Source organism: Mandrillus leucophaeus, unplaced genomic scaffold (genome assembly GCF_000951045.1).
Source record: "Mandrillus leucophaeus isolate KB7577 unplaced genomic scaffold, Mleu.le_1.0 Scaffold249, whole genome shotgun sequence".
NCBI lineage: Eukaryota > Metazoa > Chordata > Mammalia > Primates > Cercopithecidae > Mandrillus > Mandrillus leucophaeus.
Window position 1 is genome coordinate 1,581,390 of NW_012102576.1, and position 18,051 is coordinate 1,599,440.

General features: G+C 39.2%; 2 protein-coding genes across 4 annotated transcripts in view; one reads left to right on the forward strand and one right to left on the reverse strand.

Annotated features, from left to right (window-relative positions):
• OLR1 (oxidized low density lipoprotein (lectin-like) receptor 1) lies at positions 1-13,821 on the reverse strand. Of its 3 annotated transcripts, XM_011983349.1 has the most exons (6): positions 13,620-13,821; positions 10,670-10,771; positions 8,333-8,578; positions 2,491-2,630; positions 2,052-2,167; positions 1-1,704 (listed from the first exon to the last, which is right to left on the reverse strand). In XM_011983349.1, exons 1-6 carry the CDS (start codon positions 13,693-13,695, stop codon positions 1,575-1,577), a joined length of 810 nt encoding a protein of 269 aa, XP_011838739.1. In that variant the 5' UTR covers positions 13,696-13,821; the 3' UTR covers positions 1-1,574. The 3 variants fall into 3 exon arrangements, with proteins under 3 accessions (XP_011838739.1, XP_011838741.1, XP_011838740.1); XM_011983351.1 differs by lacking the exon at positions 2,491-2,630; XM_011983350.1 differs by lacking the exon at positions 2,052-2,167.
• Positions 12,171-18,051, forward strand: part of TMEM52B (transmembrane protein 52B) — a 19,472-nt gene continuing 13,591 nt past the window's right edge. Inside the window, exon 1 of the mRNA XM_011983347.1 lies at positions 12,171-12,479. The gene's annotated coding sequence lies outside the window, so the exon portion shown is untranslated. The remainder of the gene's footprint in view (positions 12,480-18,051) is intronic.

The window sequence follows — 18,051 nt, forward strand, 5'->3', positions numbered from 1 at the left end:
CTTGTACACAAATGTTCACAGCAGCTTTATTTGTAATATCCCAAAACTAAAACAACCCAAATGTCATCAACAAGTAAATGGGTAAACGAATTGTGGTATATCCATACAAGGGAATATTCAACAAATATTTAAAAGAATGAATTCATACGAGCAGCAAGATGGAGACATATAAATCTCAAAATAATTATGCAAAGTGAAAGAAGCCCGACAAAAAAAAAGCATACTATATGATTCCATTCACATAAAACTCTACAAAATGCAGAATGAAAGCCCATTGGTGGTTTCCTGGGGAGGAGTCAGCGGGAGGGGCATTGTGACACTTTGAGGGATGATGGATATGTTAACTGTGGTATGCATGTTCTCCACAAGGTGTGAAACTTATCAAATTGTACACTTTAAATATGTTCAGTTTATTTTACGTTAATTATATCTCAGCAAAGCTTTTGACAAAAGCAAACATCTCGTACCTTCGTAAGGATGATACAGCTCTTAAAAAAAAAAAGATTCCTGCTAGATTATGTGCACCAAAATAAAAAGGTTTCCTTTAAAGTAGAATAGGCTATGAAGAGTGGGTGTAAAGGAAATAGAAGCCTAAAAATAGAAGATCTATTTCTAATTCCATCTGTTTCTATTCAGCAATATTGGCATACCTGGCTCAGTTTGTTCTAGATTGAGTGTCTTCATTTTTTTTGTCTTATATGCTTCGAAATTACAGCATAGCAAAACAGAGTTGAGAAGAGGTCATCTACAAAAGGTGTGTTCTTTCGTGAAAGAAATTCTATTCTTACCTCTGGGCCACACATCCCATGATTCTAACAAGAACTGTTGTGAAGGGTTAAAGCTGTTAGTCTGTTCTCTGGTAGAAAAAAAGATGAAGAAATAATAACTGATTCAGGAAGTGGTAATAGGTTGTGGATTAGCTCACAGAAAACACCACTCATTTACTAAGTACTTTCTTGGACTCCCCACTTGTCCCAAAATATGAGTGTGTGTGTGTGTGTCTGTCTGTCTGTCTGTCTGTCTGTAAATGGTAAGAGTCTGGAGATGGACCACAGTTTAAAAACCAAGGAGTGATATCTTTTACAGTTAGGAACATGAGTTTCTTCATTTCGGGATGGCTTCTGTCCTTCTTTGTTTCTTCATGTGCACTTTTTCCCAGACATGTTTCCCCTTTTTGGTCTCTGCCTGCACTTGAGTAAGTTCTCCATGTTCTGTCTTTTATGCAATTTTAAGAGGGTGAGGGGAAGGTGATAATGAGGTAAAGAAGACTCAGTACAGAGGATTTTCAAGCTTCAAGAGGAGTCAAATTTTAAGATAAAAAGGGGGAAATGGACGTCAGGCTGGCAGGAAAGCTTGGGACAAGCTAGGTCAAATAATACAGATAGCTAGAATCAAACATGTTGACATAAAGGTGCCGGGCACCTGTAGCCCCACTTTCTGTGAAGGAGCCAGCTAAATGACAGTTCTCTGGGCTCTCATGCTTTGCACCCAAATGACAAAGAATAGCTTAAATTCCAGGATAAAACTCAAAGTCTTTTTTCTTTTCTTCCAGAGCCTTCAAATTCACTGTGCTCTTAGATTGCCTTCTTCTGACATATACTGAAGGCAGCTAAAATGCAGTTTTCCGCATAAACAGCTCCTCGTTGTATATATGCACAGGTACCTGAAGGGTATGTCTGGGAAACAGCACCTCGGATTCTAAATCTGCAGGCAGGAAAACAAAACAAAACAAAACAAAAAAGAACAACAACAACAAAAAACTTAGGTTTACTGCCACCTTGTTTCAGAAACTTAGCTTTTGAAACTTTTTATCTTAAAGCCTCCAATCAGTAATAAACGTGGGAAGGAAAACTCAAGAAAAGGTCTGAATGGTTAATGAGTAAATCTTTTTTGGAAAGAGGTAAGGAAGGAGACTTTGAGAAATTTCCCCCAAGCTTCTCTCTGGCAAGAAGAGAACATTGGTGGAATGCAGACAGTGACTTCACTAGCAGGTTCAGCAAAGAATAGGTAACTGACAAGAAGAGAGGCATCAAAAAGAATGGGAAACTTACAAGTGGGGCATCAAAGGAGAACCGTCCTCCCAGAGCCATGGATAGCTGGGGTTTCTCCGAGACAGCCCCATCCAGAATGGGAAACTGGAATAGGAAATTGCTTGCTGGATGAAGTCCTGTGGGGAGTAATGTTTCTGAGTTTGTGGAATCCACGTGGTGGTTTTAGAATCTGAAAGTCAGTTAGTGTTAGATCCACAAAACTAAAGAACCAAAAGGGATCTCTGGCATCCCCTTGATTGTTTTATGCAAACAGTTACCGAAGCCTAGAGATACTACAGAGCCTGTCAGTCCAAGGTCATGCACAAAATTGGTCATCAGATTAAGCTAAAAAAACAGACATTTTGGCTCTCAAACAAGAATTCCTGCAGTGACAGTCTAAACCAGATTCATTTCCCTGTCAACCAATACTTCAGCCCAACAAACATCCATAAACACTCACCAGATCAGCTGTACTATTAATTTTCAGCAACTTGGCATCCAAAGACAAGCACTTCTCTTGGCTCTTTTCCCAGTTAAATGAGCCCGTGGAAAATAGGTAACAGTTTTCTTCATGCCAGATCCAGTCTTGCGGACAAGGAGCTGGGAAGAGTAATATACCTACTCAGTCAGTTATGTTTGTGTAAAAGCAGTTCTGCAGTTCTTAAATCAATTATCCCCTTAGTCCTCTCAGGTGCATACTATTTATTTTTGTTTTTGTTTTTGTTTTGTATATTTAGTAGAGATGGGGTTTCACCACGTAGGCCAGGCCTCCCAAAGTACTGGAATTACAGTCGTGAGACACCGCGCCCTGCCCCACACTACTTCTTAAGTAAAATTTTACCCATGTTCTTCAAATACCTAAATAGCCCCAGAGTCCTTATTTCTCCATTTTTTGGAAAAAAAAAAAAAAAAGAAAAGAAAGAAAGAAAGCATACTGATTTTAGCAACCTAAATGTACTTCCCATTTAGCATTTTCACTTCCCCTGATGAAAAGCAAGTTAGGCTAGCATATAATTTTAGAAACTGTGTTTGAAACAAAGCAAGTGAGGGTTGGGGAAATAGATATTTAATAGCCATTCTGCTGTTTTTAAAAAGTAATGCTATGGATTTTAAAACTTCATATCTTTGAATAATGAATTTAGGCTTAAATACTATGTGCCTTGCTTTTAGGCATGTGTGCTGTAATACAGTAGCCATATGTGATTTTTGAGTACTAGAAATATAGCTAGTTTGCATTTCTTAAAAAAATATATATTTTAAGTGAAACAGGGTCTTGCTATGTTGCCCAGGCTGGTCTTGAACTCCTGGCCTCAAGCAATCCTCCTGCCTCAGTTTCCCAAAATCTGCAATTACAGGCATGACCCACCACACCCGGCTAGTTTGCATTAAGAGGTACTATAAGTGTAAAACACACAAATGATTTTGAAAACTTAGTTTGAAAAAAAAAAAAGAATGTAAAATAGCCCATTAAAATTTTTATACTGATTAGTATTGAAATAATATTTCAAATACCTTGGGTTAAACAAAATGTGTTTCTAAAATTAATTTTATCTGCTTCTTTTTCATTTTTATGTGACTACTAGAAATTTTAATGATAGATATGTAGCACATACTATATTTCTTTTGTACAGAGTTGTTGCATAGTATATTAATATAAAAGTGATTTAAATTTAATCAATTTAAATAAGATTTTAGAAAATAAGGAGATTTTCAGCAGCAAAATTCACAGGGAGTCCACCAAACCAAAAACAGAACTTAGACAATAGGTAAAATATACCAATGTCTACATGTTTATGGATGCTTTCAGGAACCCCCAAATCATCACTATCATCACCATCATCATCATCATCATCTCTTCCATCTCCTCAAGGGGAAACAAAGTACTCTGGTCTACACTACAACCAAAAGGTGAAAAATTAAAATCTTTGAGAAAGGCAGCATTTTAATTTCATTCTCACTGTGGCATAAAACCACTAAATAAGAGTAGGCTTTATCAGAGAGGAGGAAGTAGGAGGAACTGAAAAACAAAAGAAAAAAGTGAATGAGAAAGAGCATACAAAACACTAAGTTGGTTTTTCACCAAACTGATGCTTATAAAAAGAAAAAGAGACCAAGTTGAAAGCAGTCAATGCAAACTTCTTACTTCTTAGTTTGACTAATCCCATCATATTATGTAAATATAAAAATATGTACATTTTTGGCTGGGGGTGGTGGCTCATGCCTATAATCCCACCATTTTGGGAGGCTGAGACGGGTGGATCGCTTGAGGCCAGGAGTTCCAGACTAGCCTGTGCAACATGGTGAAACCCCATTTCTACAAAAAACACAGAAATTCACCGGGCATGGTGGTATGCGCCTGTCGTCTCAGCTACTCGGGAGACTGAGGTGGAAGGATCACTTGAACCTAGGAAGCAGAGGTTGCAGCGAGCTGAGATCATGCCACTGTACTCTAACCTGGGTGACAGAGCAAGACTGTCTCAAAAAAATATATTTTTATATATATAAGTTTTTGTGGACTAAAAACACAGTCTGGGCAAGTTTTCCAAGTTATGACAAAGTAAGGACATGTTACAAAATGTAGTATTTAAACTAACTGCGTGTATGTGTGTGTGTGCACAAAAATAAACATAGTAAGTGATGTTTGTATTTGTTCTATAATTTAACAAGCACAAATATCACTCAATATGTGCCAGAAAGTATTGGAAGTACTGTACAGATATTAATTCATTTAATCCTCATAGTATCTCTTTGAGATAGGTTCCAGTCATTTTCTTCATTTGATACATAGAGGAGAATCTGGACCCAGACAATGTAACGCTAGAGTCTGGGTGTTTCACCACTTCTAACATACTACCTTTCAAACTTCTAAGTTAAAACCATTTGAGGAAATGTTTCTCAGTGACATTCTCGAGACATTCTGATACAGAATCTTGAGGTAAATCTGTAATCTGCCACTTTTAACAATCTATTTACATACAGTAAAGTTTGAGAATCACCACACATTCCATTGCTAAATGTAGTCTATTCCTGCAAAGGCCCTGCATCTCACTAGCTTGTTGGCCTAAAGCAAACATGTAATAACCTCTCAGTATCTCTCCCCCCTCATATATACATTGAAGACCACAGACTTTTTAGTAAAAAAGATAAAACTTGCCTCAAACTGGAAAAACCTGGCTTTTTTTTTTCTTAATGTGGGATTTTAGTATTACTTTTTAAAGACTTCTCAAAGCTCTCTGATGGGCCGGGCGTGGTGGCTCACACCTGTAATCCCAGCACTTTGGGAGGCTGAGGTGGGTGGATCACGAGGTCAGGGGTTCGAGACCAGCCTGACCAACATGGGGAAACCCCATCTCTACTAAAAATACAAAAATTAGCTTGGGGAAGGGGGGCGGGCGCCTATAATCCCAGCTACTCAGGAGGCTGAGGCAGGAGAATCACTTGAACCCAGGAGGCGGAGGTTGCAGTGAGCCGAGATCGCGCCACTGCACTCCAGCCTGGGCAACAAGAGCGAGACTCCATCTAAAAACAAAAAAGCCTTTTTGATGAAAGGCAGAAGTTTATTTGGTATCTCTACTAACTAGCCTTTATCTGGCACTGTCAAGGAATGGAAAACGTTACTTGGTGTATCTGCCAGCATCAGACGTATCACTTATTGTTTTTCATTAGTTGTTCATCCAGGGCATCTCTGGGAGATAGTTCTGATGGTCCTGTTATAGGTTTAATCTCATACAACTGATAAAAACAAAATTCTCTTAGGCCTTGCCTGTTATATAAATCATTGGTTAGTATGTGGTTATGTCCACTTTTATAAACATTCCTATCCTTAATAGATAAACCTTCTCCCTTTAAGCCTTCTTGAAGGTGGTAATATTCATTTCCTTGCAAGCTCCAACTTTAAAGAGATTAAATATGTTTGACACTTGCTAAAAATTAGTTTGTCTAAAAATTTCTGTTAATTTTGAAAATGTAAATGACCTCTAAATAGTGAAGGGATTAATAAACTGCAAAACATTACACAAAATTACTTTTTATTATCATTTCACTTTATTCGGGTCTCAATGTTTCACCTATCAAGGAAAAGCTTAGGTACCTGTGAACTGTTATTATATACTCTTTATTCAAAGAAATTATGTGGTTGAGATTAAGTAAATTGTGCAAACAAGAAGCTAGAGAGATCTCTGTTTATTAGAGGAAGTTGTTTACTAATCCTGACAGCAGGGTACTAATTTATGCACCTCCAAGGAAATAAAGTACCTCTGAATGACTCTATCTCACACCTTTTCACTCTCCCTATGCCTAAAACCATATGTCTGGTTTAATGACATACTGCGCAGAAAGACCAAATAATACAGTAGCTTCTGTAACAATATCAGAGTTCACATCATAGTCTTCTTATAGATGCTACTATTTCTGCCTGCCTCTGGATTCTGAGTCCCTTTAGACAACTAAAATTAACTCATTTTTTCTTATATAAATAGACGGCTTGGACTCCTCAGATTTTCGTCTAATCTGAAGTATCTGCGTAAGGCTTGCAAGCCAGTCTGCCTCCATTGGCTCTATTGAAATTGATGGGCCCGGCACAGTGGCTTACACCTGTAATCCCAGCACCTTGGGAGGCCGAGGCAGGCGGATCACCTGAGGTCAGGAGTTCAAAACCAGCCTGGCCAACATGGTGAAATACCATCTGTACTAAAAGTACAAAAATCAGCCAAGGGTGGTTGCGGGTGCCTGTAATCCCAACTACTTGGGAAGCTGAGACAGGAGAATCACTTGAACCCAGGAGGTGGAGGTTGCAGTGAGCCGAGATTGTGCCACCGCCCTCCAGCCTAGGGGACAGAGAGAGACTCCCTCTAAAAAAACAGAAAAAAAAAGGCCAGGCATGGTGATGGGTGCCGGTAATCCCAGCTGCTTAGGAGTCTGAGACACGAGAATTGCTTGAACCCCTGGAGGCAGAGGTGTCAGTGAGCTGAGATCAGACCACTGCACTCGAGCCTGGGCGACAGAACAAGACTCCATCTCCAAAAACTGAAATAAAATAAAATAAGTTGATGTAGTACACTTTAAGAAATAATGCCATAGAATGAGCTAATGTCAAGTTAGGGGTAGACAGTTACAAGGACAAAAAGACCCCAAAGAAAAAGAAACACAATGACTAAAACGCATTGGAATGGAAAGAGATAAGGATCTATGGAAAGGGGTCGGGGTGGCAGAATTCTTCAAGAAAAATCTCAAAACTGCTACTCAGGAGGCTGAGGCAAGAGAATCGCTTGAACCTGGGAGGTGGAGGTTGCATTGAGCTGAGATCACACCACTGCATTCCAGCCTGGGTGTGACGAAGCAAGCCTATCTCAAAAAATAAAAAAATAAAAAGACAAATCTCAAAACTAAAATTTTAAAAAGAAGAGGCTCTTATAAAGAAGGAAAACTTAAATCCACCAAAAGCTATGCTTCATTAAATCAGATTTCTCAAGGATTTCACAGAGCATAGGGTTGTTATGATAAAAATATTTAGAACTTCTTGCCAGACACAGTGGCTCACACCCATAATCCCAGCACTTTGGGAGGCTGAGGCAGGCGGATGACTTGAGGCCAGGAGTTTGAGACCAGCCTGTTCAATATGGCAAAACCCTGTCTCTACTAAAAGTACAAAAATTAGTTGGGCGTGGTGGTTCATGTTTGTAATCCCAGCACTTCAGGAGGCTGAGGCAGGAGAATCGCTTGAACCCAAGATACAGAGGCTTCAGTGAGCTGAGATCATACCACTGCTTTCCAGCCTGAATGACAGAGCAAGACCCCATTTAAAATAAAAAAATAAAATAAAATTTAAAAAATCAAAAATTGACCGAGTGCAGTGGCTCATATCTGTAATCCTAGCATTTTGGGAGGCTGAGGTGGGTGAATCACCTGAGGTCGGGAGTTCGAGACCAGCCTAGCCAACATGGTGAAACCCCGTCTCTACTAAAAATACAAAAATTAGCTGGGCGTGGTGGCGGGCCCCTGTAGTCCCAACTCTTGGGAGGCTGAGGCAGGAGAATCGCTTGAACCCAGGGGGTGGAGGTTGCAGTGAGCAGAGATTGCACCATTGCACTCCAGCCTGGCCAAAAGAGCAAAACTCCATCTAAAAAAAAAAGAAAGAAAGAAAAAAGAAAAAGAAATTGAGAACTTCTTATATAGAACATTACGAATGAATAATGATACACATAACAATAGACCAATTTTGAGCCCAGAATTGTTTCCAAAAAATAGTTACGATTGGACAGAAAGCTTCCACTATGTCTCCTCACTCACTCTTCTCCCAGTACCTGAACAATTTGCTACTCTCTTCAGTGTTTCTTGGAGATTCAGATTCTGGTGGTGAAGTTCCATTTGCTCTTTGGATTTCTCATTCAGCTTCCAAGCAAGGGTTTCTATCATTTCCTTGAGTTCGTTTTGTGATTCCTGTGAAGCTTCTTCTGCTTGTTGCCGGGCTGAGATCTGTCCCTCCAGTTTATTTTTCTGGTGAGTTAGGTTTGTTTGCTGTTGCTTTAGGAGGTTAGACACCTGGGACACTGAATCACAGTTGCGTTAAGACTCTAGTTCTAGTCCAGATAAAAATCCCTCCAGGGACTTTTTGAGGAAATCAAAACAGAATTAAATCTATTTTGACAATAAATAAGCTGCTGAAAAATGACTCAAATTTACTCAGAAATTACAGATTGGGAGGTTCTTGAATATTCCTGCAGTATTTTGTTTAATGTCAGGAACATTGCAACCACTTGTAATTTTTTAAAAAATCACCAAGATTTTGGCCAGGCACGGTGGCTCAGGTCTGTAATCCCAGCACTTAGGGAAGTCAAGGCAGGCAGATCATGAGGTCAAGAGATCGAGACCATCCTGGCCAACGTGGTGAAACCCCATCTCTACTAAAAATACCAAAGAAATTAGCTGGGGGTGGTGGCACGCGCCGGTAGTCCCAGCTACTCAGGAGGCTGAGGCAGGGGACTCACAGTGCCGCTGTACTCCACCCTGGTGACAGAGGGAGATTCTGTCTAAAAAAAAAAAAAAACCCAAGATTTTTTTTTATTGAGTTACAAATTAAAAGCAATCACAAGATAACCAGTACAGCGTTAGAATAAATGAAATAAGGAAAACCTAAAATAGACACCCACCAGACTCAGCGACTATTAGTAGGAATTGTCATTAGTGATTTACTCTATTTATGTCTTAATTCCTCTGCTATATCTCCTCCCATTCTGTCTAGTCTTCCAGACTTCCTAATTTTAAGAACTGTGACATACACCCCTTTTTTGAGACAGCCACACACACTGTGTCACAAGAGTCCCTAAAGCATTTTTTCTTTTCTTTTCTTTTTTTTCCCCCTTGGCCACAGTACATTTTAGGAAGGGTGAAGATAAAGTGAAGGTTGTGAAATCAAGCAGGCAATAACATGTTAAGGGTCAAATGTCTCAGTTCCTGGATTTTGATGGTGCAATACAAAGTAGACCGCTTGGTTTGAGGGCAGCTTTGATCCTGTTATAAGGTGATCAAAGGCTCAGAAGATTTTTCTGACCACCACCACTGAGTCAAGGGCACTTCTCCTAGTCACTAGGAAAGGCCCTAAGTATTCACAAATTTAAAATAAAATAGTTTGTGAACTAGAACAGCAGTTAAGAAGCAAATAGCACTTCAATGGCCATAATAACCTGGATCCTGGGTAGCCTAAACAACTCAGATCTACAACCTAAATTCACAGGCAGGTCAGGTGAATGTTGGGCACCATTTTCTTTCCTTCTTGGCCACTCCGGACCTTCTTTTCACTTCTTTTTTTTCCTCAATATCTTCTCTTTTCTAAATGCTCTTATTATAAATGTGAAACATTTTTTATTTTAAATGTTTTATTTATTAAGATTGTGTTTCTGGTTCTTAACATTAAAATAGTATTTAATTATCTCTATCAAAACTCCGCAAGCTAAATAAAATTTATTTTACTTTTGGGCCTCTCAGATGATCTCGGAGATTAGTAACTTTAAGTTATTATCTTATCCATCATTCTAGAATTTAAATAGGCTCTATCCATGAGGTTGTTTTTTTGCTGTTGTTTGTTTGTTTGTTTGTTTTGAAATGGAGTCTCGCTCTGTTGCCCAGGCTGGAGTACAATGGTGTGATCTCAGCTCACTGCAATTTCTACCTCCCCGGTTCAAGCGATTCTCCTGCTTCAGCCTCCTAAGTAGCTGGGATTACAGGCATGTGCCACCACACCCAGCTAATTTTTGTATTTTTAGTAGAGATGGGGTTTTGCCATTTTGGCCAGGCTGGTCTTGAACTCCTGACCTCTGGTGATCCACCCATCTTGGCCTCCCAAAGTGCTGGGATTACAGCCGTGAGCCATTGTACCCGGCCTTTCCATGAAGTTATGAAAACAAAACAAACAAACAAAAAAATGCCTGCCAGTTGTAATTTTTATTTCATGGCTCTATCCATTTGAAGGTGAACAATATACCCATTTATTTTCATGGTCACTTTAAAAACATTTTGCCTAAAATGAATCTATATCAAGGCTGTTTGTAGTTGTTATGAAAGGAACTTATAAACCATATTTATTAACCTCATTTCCAACACCCCGACCCCAATAAACATCAGTTCCTTATTTTAGCACTTACATTGCATGCCCAGCACCATAATGGTCACTACTAATCCCAGGCAGAGGACTGCCAGAGTCACAGCAACCAGGCACCACCATGGAGAATAAAGAAACTGAAGGCCTAGAGTGACAGAGGATAGAATCAGAAAGACAAAAAAGAGGGAACAAGTAAGTGAACCATTCTCTGGAACCTGTCTGTACTTGGTGATTTACTGTTTATGTTTTAGTAAATAGACATAAATAGTTTGCATTCCATACCACTAGTCCTCCAAATGGCTCTGCAAATAATTCATCATACACATTTAGGAATGGAAAATAGGGAGAGTTAAGGAATTTAAGTGATTTATCCATGGTCACACAGCCAATAAATTCAGAGCCAGGATTCAATACTAGATATTTGAATCTAAATATATGATTCTAAAGCTTATACTTTATCTACTTTCCCCACAATTACTGCTCAAGAAACTCACAGTCCAGCTTGGCTGAATCAACTTCATCCAAGTGCAGAGAGCCTGACGTTTTTAATATAGAACACGTGTACACATGTGCGCACACACACACACAGTGTGTTTTGTAAGTAACATAAACAAATGTCAGACATAAAGCAAACAAGCTTTCTTCAGTTAATCAACTGAGATGACCTCAAATAACTTTATGAATAATTTTATGCTATTTAATTATGAGTCCACCAAAATTACAACTTGGAACTGGGGTTATTAATCAAAGAAAAGTAGGGATGAAACCTTGATATTAATTTAGCTTATATTAACAGCATATCCTACACTCACACCAAGTGTAGACTTGATTTTACAAGAGAAATATTCACCATTTTGAAAAAAACATATCACATAGCTCACAGGTGTATGAATATCCAATTATGTGTTCCACCACTAAAAAAAAAAAACAACACAGATATTACTGGTTTTGTAGGAACACATCCCATACAATGTATTTGGCTTCCTCACCTTGTGAGATAAACAAATAAGGTACTTATATCGTTATCCTCTGTATGCAAATAAGGAGACTGAAAGGTTTATTGACTTGCTTAAGAACACACAAATGCTAAAACCCAAAAATAAGTCTTTAGTCTAATTGGCAGTAGCTATGTGACTTGAAATATTATAATAATATAATTTCCAGTGTGAATGTATAATGATCCAAGTCAAGCAGTAGTCAGATATATTCAAAGTTCTCATATGTCAAAGGTACTGTGTTAAACTCCACAAATGATAAAAAGAAGATAGAAACTTGACAGGGATAAATATGGTTCATCCTCTGATTCAATACTTATTGGCTTCTAGAGTGTGTGTGGCAAGCTAGCAGAGAAGTTGTAGCTTGTCTGTGTCTCTTGCAAATAATTGCCTAGTTCTAGCCTCAGGGGCAAATACCTCTATGTAAATCTTTCAACCAGTCTTTCAACTCTCTGGTCACTGTTCATTCCACACTGTAGGGCATCAGATACTTTTATCACTTTCTTTTTGGTGGGGGCGGGTGGAGCCCTGCTGTGTTGCCCAGGCTGGAGTGCCATGGCACGATCTCGACTCACTGCAACCTCCGCCTCCCGGGTTCAAGCGATTCTCCTGCTTCAGCCTCCTGAGTAGCTGGGATTGCAGGTGTGCACCACCACGCCAGGTTAATTTTTGTATTTTTAGTAGAGACGAGGTTTCACCATGCTGGTCTCGAACTCCTGACTTCATGACCGGCCACCTCAGCCTCCCAAAGTGTTGGGATTATAGGCGTGAGCCACTGTGCCTGGCCTCATCACTCTTAAATAATGAAAAACTGAATTTTTAGAGGAAAAAGAAAATCACAGGACCCTGTGAAGGAAGGTACGTGTTCCCTTTTTCTATAGATTCCCTTTTGACCTGTGTCCTTGGTAGGCAGAGATCATTAATCCAACTGCTGCCCCTACTAGTGATTTTCTAATCAGAAACCAATCCGATTATTTGAAGAAGTACCTGATCTAACCAAGATTCTGAAAGAAGAATCAATCTCATGATTATTGTAAATTCAGGCCCTCGATATTTACTACACAAATAATGAGTAAAGAAACAAATGACTATTGTTCACTTCTGGTTTTACCTATAAATGCCAGCACTATTTTTATAGCAATTTAGTTCGTTGGCTCAAATGTTAAATCACTCCATGCTCACACTTATGTTCTCTATTGAGAGAAATTTCTGTTTTATTTTTGGAAATATAATTTGGAATTTCTTTATTCAAATTTCTGACAATACGTTTCTGTCTTTCTCTCCTTATATTCTGTTCATTTCCCTCAGAATGGATATAGAATAAAAGGCAATTTACCCAGATTGTCTGTGGAACTGGGATTATGAATTAATTTATACCTATGCAATTTAATTTACTGTATGTGTCAAACAGAACTTATAGTTTTTCAAAGCAGTAGTACACACCAAAATGTAACTTAATGCTAAACTACACTGAATATCATTTACTTTGCCTGCATAATTCCTGAGGTACTTCAGGTTTTTGTAGTGCCTGAAGGACACTTACAGAAATTATCATTATATACGCCAGATAAATTTGGTTCCCGAGCCCTCCGATGTATTGACTTCTGGATAAATGGGAGTTTGTGGTACAGTCCTAGCTCTACCACTTATTAGCTCCATAAAACTCATGTTGTCAGTCCTCCTGATGCCCAGTTAGCGCTCTGTAAAAGGGAGATAGTAATAGTGACAATCTCAAAATGTTGTGAAGATTCCGAGAAATAATACACTTAAAGTGAATAGCATATAGAACAACCTGTAGTAAATACTCAGTATAAATTGTTATAAATAAGTTATCATCATCATCGTTACAGCCTTCTTGTTTCTCTTTTAAGTAAATGGTATTAATTCTCTTTTCCCATATTTGGGTGTTTAGCTTTCTAATCCCATATTTCGGTGAATTTACATTTTGGGGCTAACACTGGGATTCTTTCCCTGTACACATTTTCCCATCCCTAGTACCTTTAGCTTTTTTTCCATTTGACTTCTCATCAGGCTGGTCCTTCATAGTCTGGATCTTTAGGTCATCAAAAGTCATTTCCAAATTCAAGCTAAGAATGAGAGAGTGAAGCAGTCACGAACTTCAACAAACTAAAAATATGTGAGCTTCTGCTGAAGTATTTAAATAGCCACTGTTATCTAATAGAAGAATGACTCAATCATTGGTAGGAGGAAGGAGAGGCTTTGCTTCATATTGGGAAGTTCGCTGACGCAAATTCTTGAGTTATGTGTATTGCAGGTGGAGAAAGTGGCGATTCTGAAGGTGTTTCAGGATATTTCGCTAAGCAATTTATGAAAGGGAGAACTATTTTTCATGAGCATTAGAGGAGAAATATTGTACCCACTCTTCAGATACAGAAACTGAAATTCAAAGAGAGTAAGTCCCACCACATTTGTGAAAAATGTGTTAGAATTTTGGGCCAAAATATTTGATTGCAATGTTTGTTTGCTAATTTCACTCAGCAGACTGTTTCTATATGGTGTCTTTTAGAAATCACATATATTCTCTTTTAATTTTCACTGTTTCTATATGGTGTCTTTTAGAAATCACATATATTCTCTTTTAATTTTCACCGTTTTATTTGGCGATAGATCTGAGAATTTTGGGGCGAATCACATATGGTTCCCATTTCCAGCAATGGTGTCCTGGGTAATTTTAGAATTTATCTGGGGCTACTATTTCATATAGTGCCAGTGTAACATAGCAGCAGAGAGCGCTTTGAAACCAGAAAGAGCTAGTTTCAGTACTTTCCTTTAGTCTGCAGTCCTGGAAAATCTTAATACTTTGAATATATGTCTTTGTCTGGAAATTAGGGATAATGTCTACCTGATAACGATGCTATAGGAATTCAAATGACATGCTGGGTAAGAATGATAAGCTTTTTCACACTACATTTGTGAAAAATGTCACATTGCTATAGGAATTCAAATGACGAGCCGGGTAAAAATGACAAACTTTGTACTTGGAGCATAATAAGAACCCAATAGATAATAGTTATTTGTATAGTACTAATAGTCAGCACAGTTGAATTACCCATCAAATAATATATTTCAGTAAAATCCGTGATTGACTTATGTCACAAAGACTCTCACATGAGAGACCCGTAAGTATGTCTGTATGTATTTACTGATAGAATACTTATCTATTTTCCCTTGACAACCTCCTAACCGGATATATATCAATTGGAGATGTCTTCTGAAGTATTTATAAGCAAAATGATATGAAATCCAGCATTTACTTTAAATTGCTCCAGGAAAAAAAAAAAAGTGAAAAGAAAAGGATAGACAAAGGAAGAATGGAAATAAAATAAATAAATAAAACATATAAGAAACTGTTAGGAAAAATTACCAATATTGACAGCCTAATGAGGATTCCATTTCCCTCCTCCTCCCTGTTTCCTGTATTCCTTTTATTATGTGCAGAGTATTTGAGAACAAATTGAAAACGTTGGCCAGGCACAGTGGTTCATGCCTGTAATCCCAGCACTTTAAGAGGCCGAGGAGGGTGGATCACTTGAGGTCAGGATTTTGAGACCAGCCTGGCCAACATGGTAAAACCCTGTCACCAGTAAAAATACAAAAGTTAGCTGGGCCTGGTTGCAAGCCTGTAATCCCAGCTACTTGGGAGGTGGAGGTTGCAGTGAGCTGAGACTGCCACTGTACTCCAGCCTGGGCAACAGAGCGAGACTCCATTAAGAAAAAAAAGAATTAAAAAACACTGAAACGATATCACACTGAAAAGGGCATATTATCATTTCTCTACTGACTCAGTTATTTTGGATGCCATGAATATTATAGAACATAAAGTGTTTACCATTTTAACCATTTTTAGGTGTACCGTTCAGTGGCATTAAGTACATTTACATTGTTGTGCAGCCATCACCACCATCCATCTCCAGAACTTTCCATCTTCCCCAATTGTAACTCTGTACCCAACAAGCAATAACTCCTGTGATGGTGAATTGAATTTTATGTGTCTTTTTTTCTTTTTGAAATGGAGTTTCGCCCTTGTTACCCAGGCTGGATTGCAAAGGCGTGATCTCGGCTCACTGCAACCTCTGCCTCCTGGGTTCAAGCAATTCTCCTGCCTCAGCCTCCTGAGTAGCTGGGATTACAGGCATCCGCCACCACTCCCGGCTAATTGTTTCATGTTTTCAGTAGAGAAAGTATTTCAACATGTTGGCCAGGCTGGTCTTGAACTCCTGTCCTGAAGTGATCCGCCCGCCTCTGTCTCCCAAAGTGCTGGGATTACAAGCATGAGCCACCATGTTGCCCTTATGTGTCTTCTTGACTGGGCCATGGGGTTCCCAGACAGGATGCTTTTAAATAAGGTTAACATATTAATCAGCAGAGGAAAGCAGATTTCACTGCATAATGTGGGTGGGCCTCATCCAAAAGTTGAAGGCCTAAACGACAAAATAACTTCTAACCTTCCCCCAAATAAGAAAGAATTCTCCAGCCGTCTACGGACTGGAACTAAGCCATCAACTCTCCCAGTTCTCCACTTGCCAGCCGAGTCTGGCAGCCCACACTCCAGATTTTAACTTACCAGACTCTATAATCATAAAAGTCAATTCCTTATAATAAATCTATTTCTACGTATGTACACATCCTATTGATCCTCTTTCTCTGCACAGACCTAATACAAATCCCAATTCCTTTCTCCTTTCTTGGAAACCACCATTCCATTTTTTTGTTTCCGTAAATTGGTTTATTTTAGGCACCTCCTACTGGTGGAATCATACAATATTTGTCCTTCTGTATCTAACTTATTTTATTTAGCACTGTGTCTTCAACAATTATCAATGTGGTAGCATGTGCCAGAATTTTGTTCCTTTTTAAGTCTGTATAATATTCCTTTGTATATATAAACCACATTCTACATTTTATTTATCCATTGATGGATGTTTGGGTTTATCCTCTTTTTAAAGATCAGTGGGATAGTTTCTACAGTCCTTGTGTGGCAGATAACTGGACAGATTTGAAAATTTTTTTTTTTTTTTGAGGCAGAGTCTCCTTCTGTCGCCCAGGCTGGAGTGCAGTGGCGCGATCTCGGCTCACTGCAAGCTCCTCCTCCCGGATTCACGCCATTCTCCTGCCTCAGCCTCCCGAGTAGCTGGGACTACAGGCGCCCGCCACCATGCCCGGCCAATTTTGTTTTGTATTTTTTAGTAGAGACAGGGTTTCACAGTGTTGGCCAGGATGGCCTCGATCTCCTGACCTCGTGATCCGCCCACCTCGGCCTCCAAAGTGCTGAGATTACAGGCTTGAGCCACCGCGCCCGGCCAGATTTGAAAAAATTTAGGGGGCTCTCATTATCCCTGCCTCCTGGTGTTCATGATCTTGTGTAATCCTTCGCCTTGAGTGTGAGTGAGACCTATGACTTGGAGTGTAGCAGAAGTGCGGGAATGTGTGTGATCATCTACATAAGCTTATGTAAGGTATAGTGACTATTATGCTAAAGTCACTCTTCCTCTCCTATTTCCATCTTTATCTCTCTGTCTAGATTTTTAAAAGCAAGCTTAAATGGATCCTGCAGCCATGGAGAAATAAATTCTGCCTGAGAGAGCTTACAAGTGAATCTTCCCAGGGTCACCTGGGAATGCATGATGAGAGCACAGCCCAGCAGCCACCATGATTGCAGCCTTGTGAGACATCAAGCAGAGGACCCAACTAAGTTGTGCCCACACTTCTGACGCACAGATACTTTGAAATAATAAAAGTATGTTGTTTTACATTGCGGCTCACATAATTTGTGGTGATGTGTTACACAGCATATAAACCTAAAACATTCTACGATAAACTGAATCCTTCCATCTTGTTTAACTTTTTTAACTCTAATCTTTTTACTGATTTCAGTGTCTTTGAGGCTGTCGCTCAGTCCCTGTGCTGTGATCATGGCTCCTTAGATGGAAACACTTCCCAAGGGATCTCCCAAGGGTTGCAAAGATGAAACAACTTCTGCTGTATTATTTATTTTTGAAGTCAGGGCTGCGGCCCTGCCCACTGACTTAGAGTTTGAGGTTGATGCCTCAGAGTAATAATAGTCCTGGCCTCTATTTTATTGAGGCACAGAGAGGAAAGAAATCCATAGTTGGCCACCTGACTTACGCAAAGTCAAAAGGAGAATGATCAACGGAACCAGAAGTAAGCAATTTTTTTGGCTACACTTGTTACACCAGTTGTATAACTATTCCCTGAGGCATAGGTGTAAAAGTCTATGTACATGCACCGTCTGCTGGTTCCACTCCAAGTCCTTAACTACCTGGTTATAAGCTAATGATTCACAAGCTTAATGGAACTGCACAAGATCGTATAGGATTGTAATGAGACCATTTCCCTCTACCCCAGCTACCTGCCCTTCTGTACCTGTCCAATGTGTGCCTTGTTCAGT

Coding starts and splice junctions, on each gene's coding strand:
- OLR1 (XM_011983349.1), bottom strand. CDS start 13,695: ATGACTTTTGATGACCTAAAGATCCAGACTATGAAGGACCAGCCTGAT. Junction 8,579..10,669: donor TATGGTGCTGGGCATGCAAT/GTAAGTGCTAAA, acceptor ACTGTGATTCAG/TGTCCCAGGTGTCTAACCTC. Junction 2,631..8,332: donor GAGAGTAGCAAATTGTTCAG/GTACTGGGAGAA, acceptor TACTCTTCCCAG/CTCCTTGTCCGCAAGACTGG.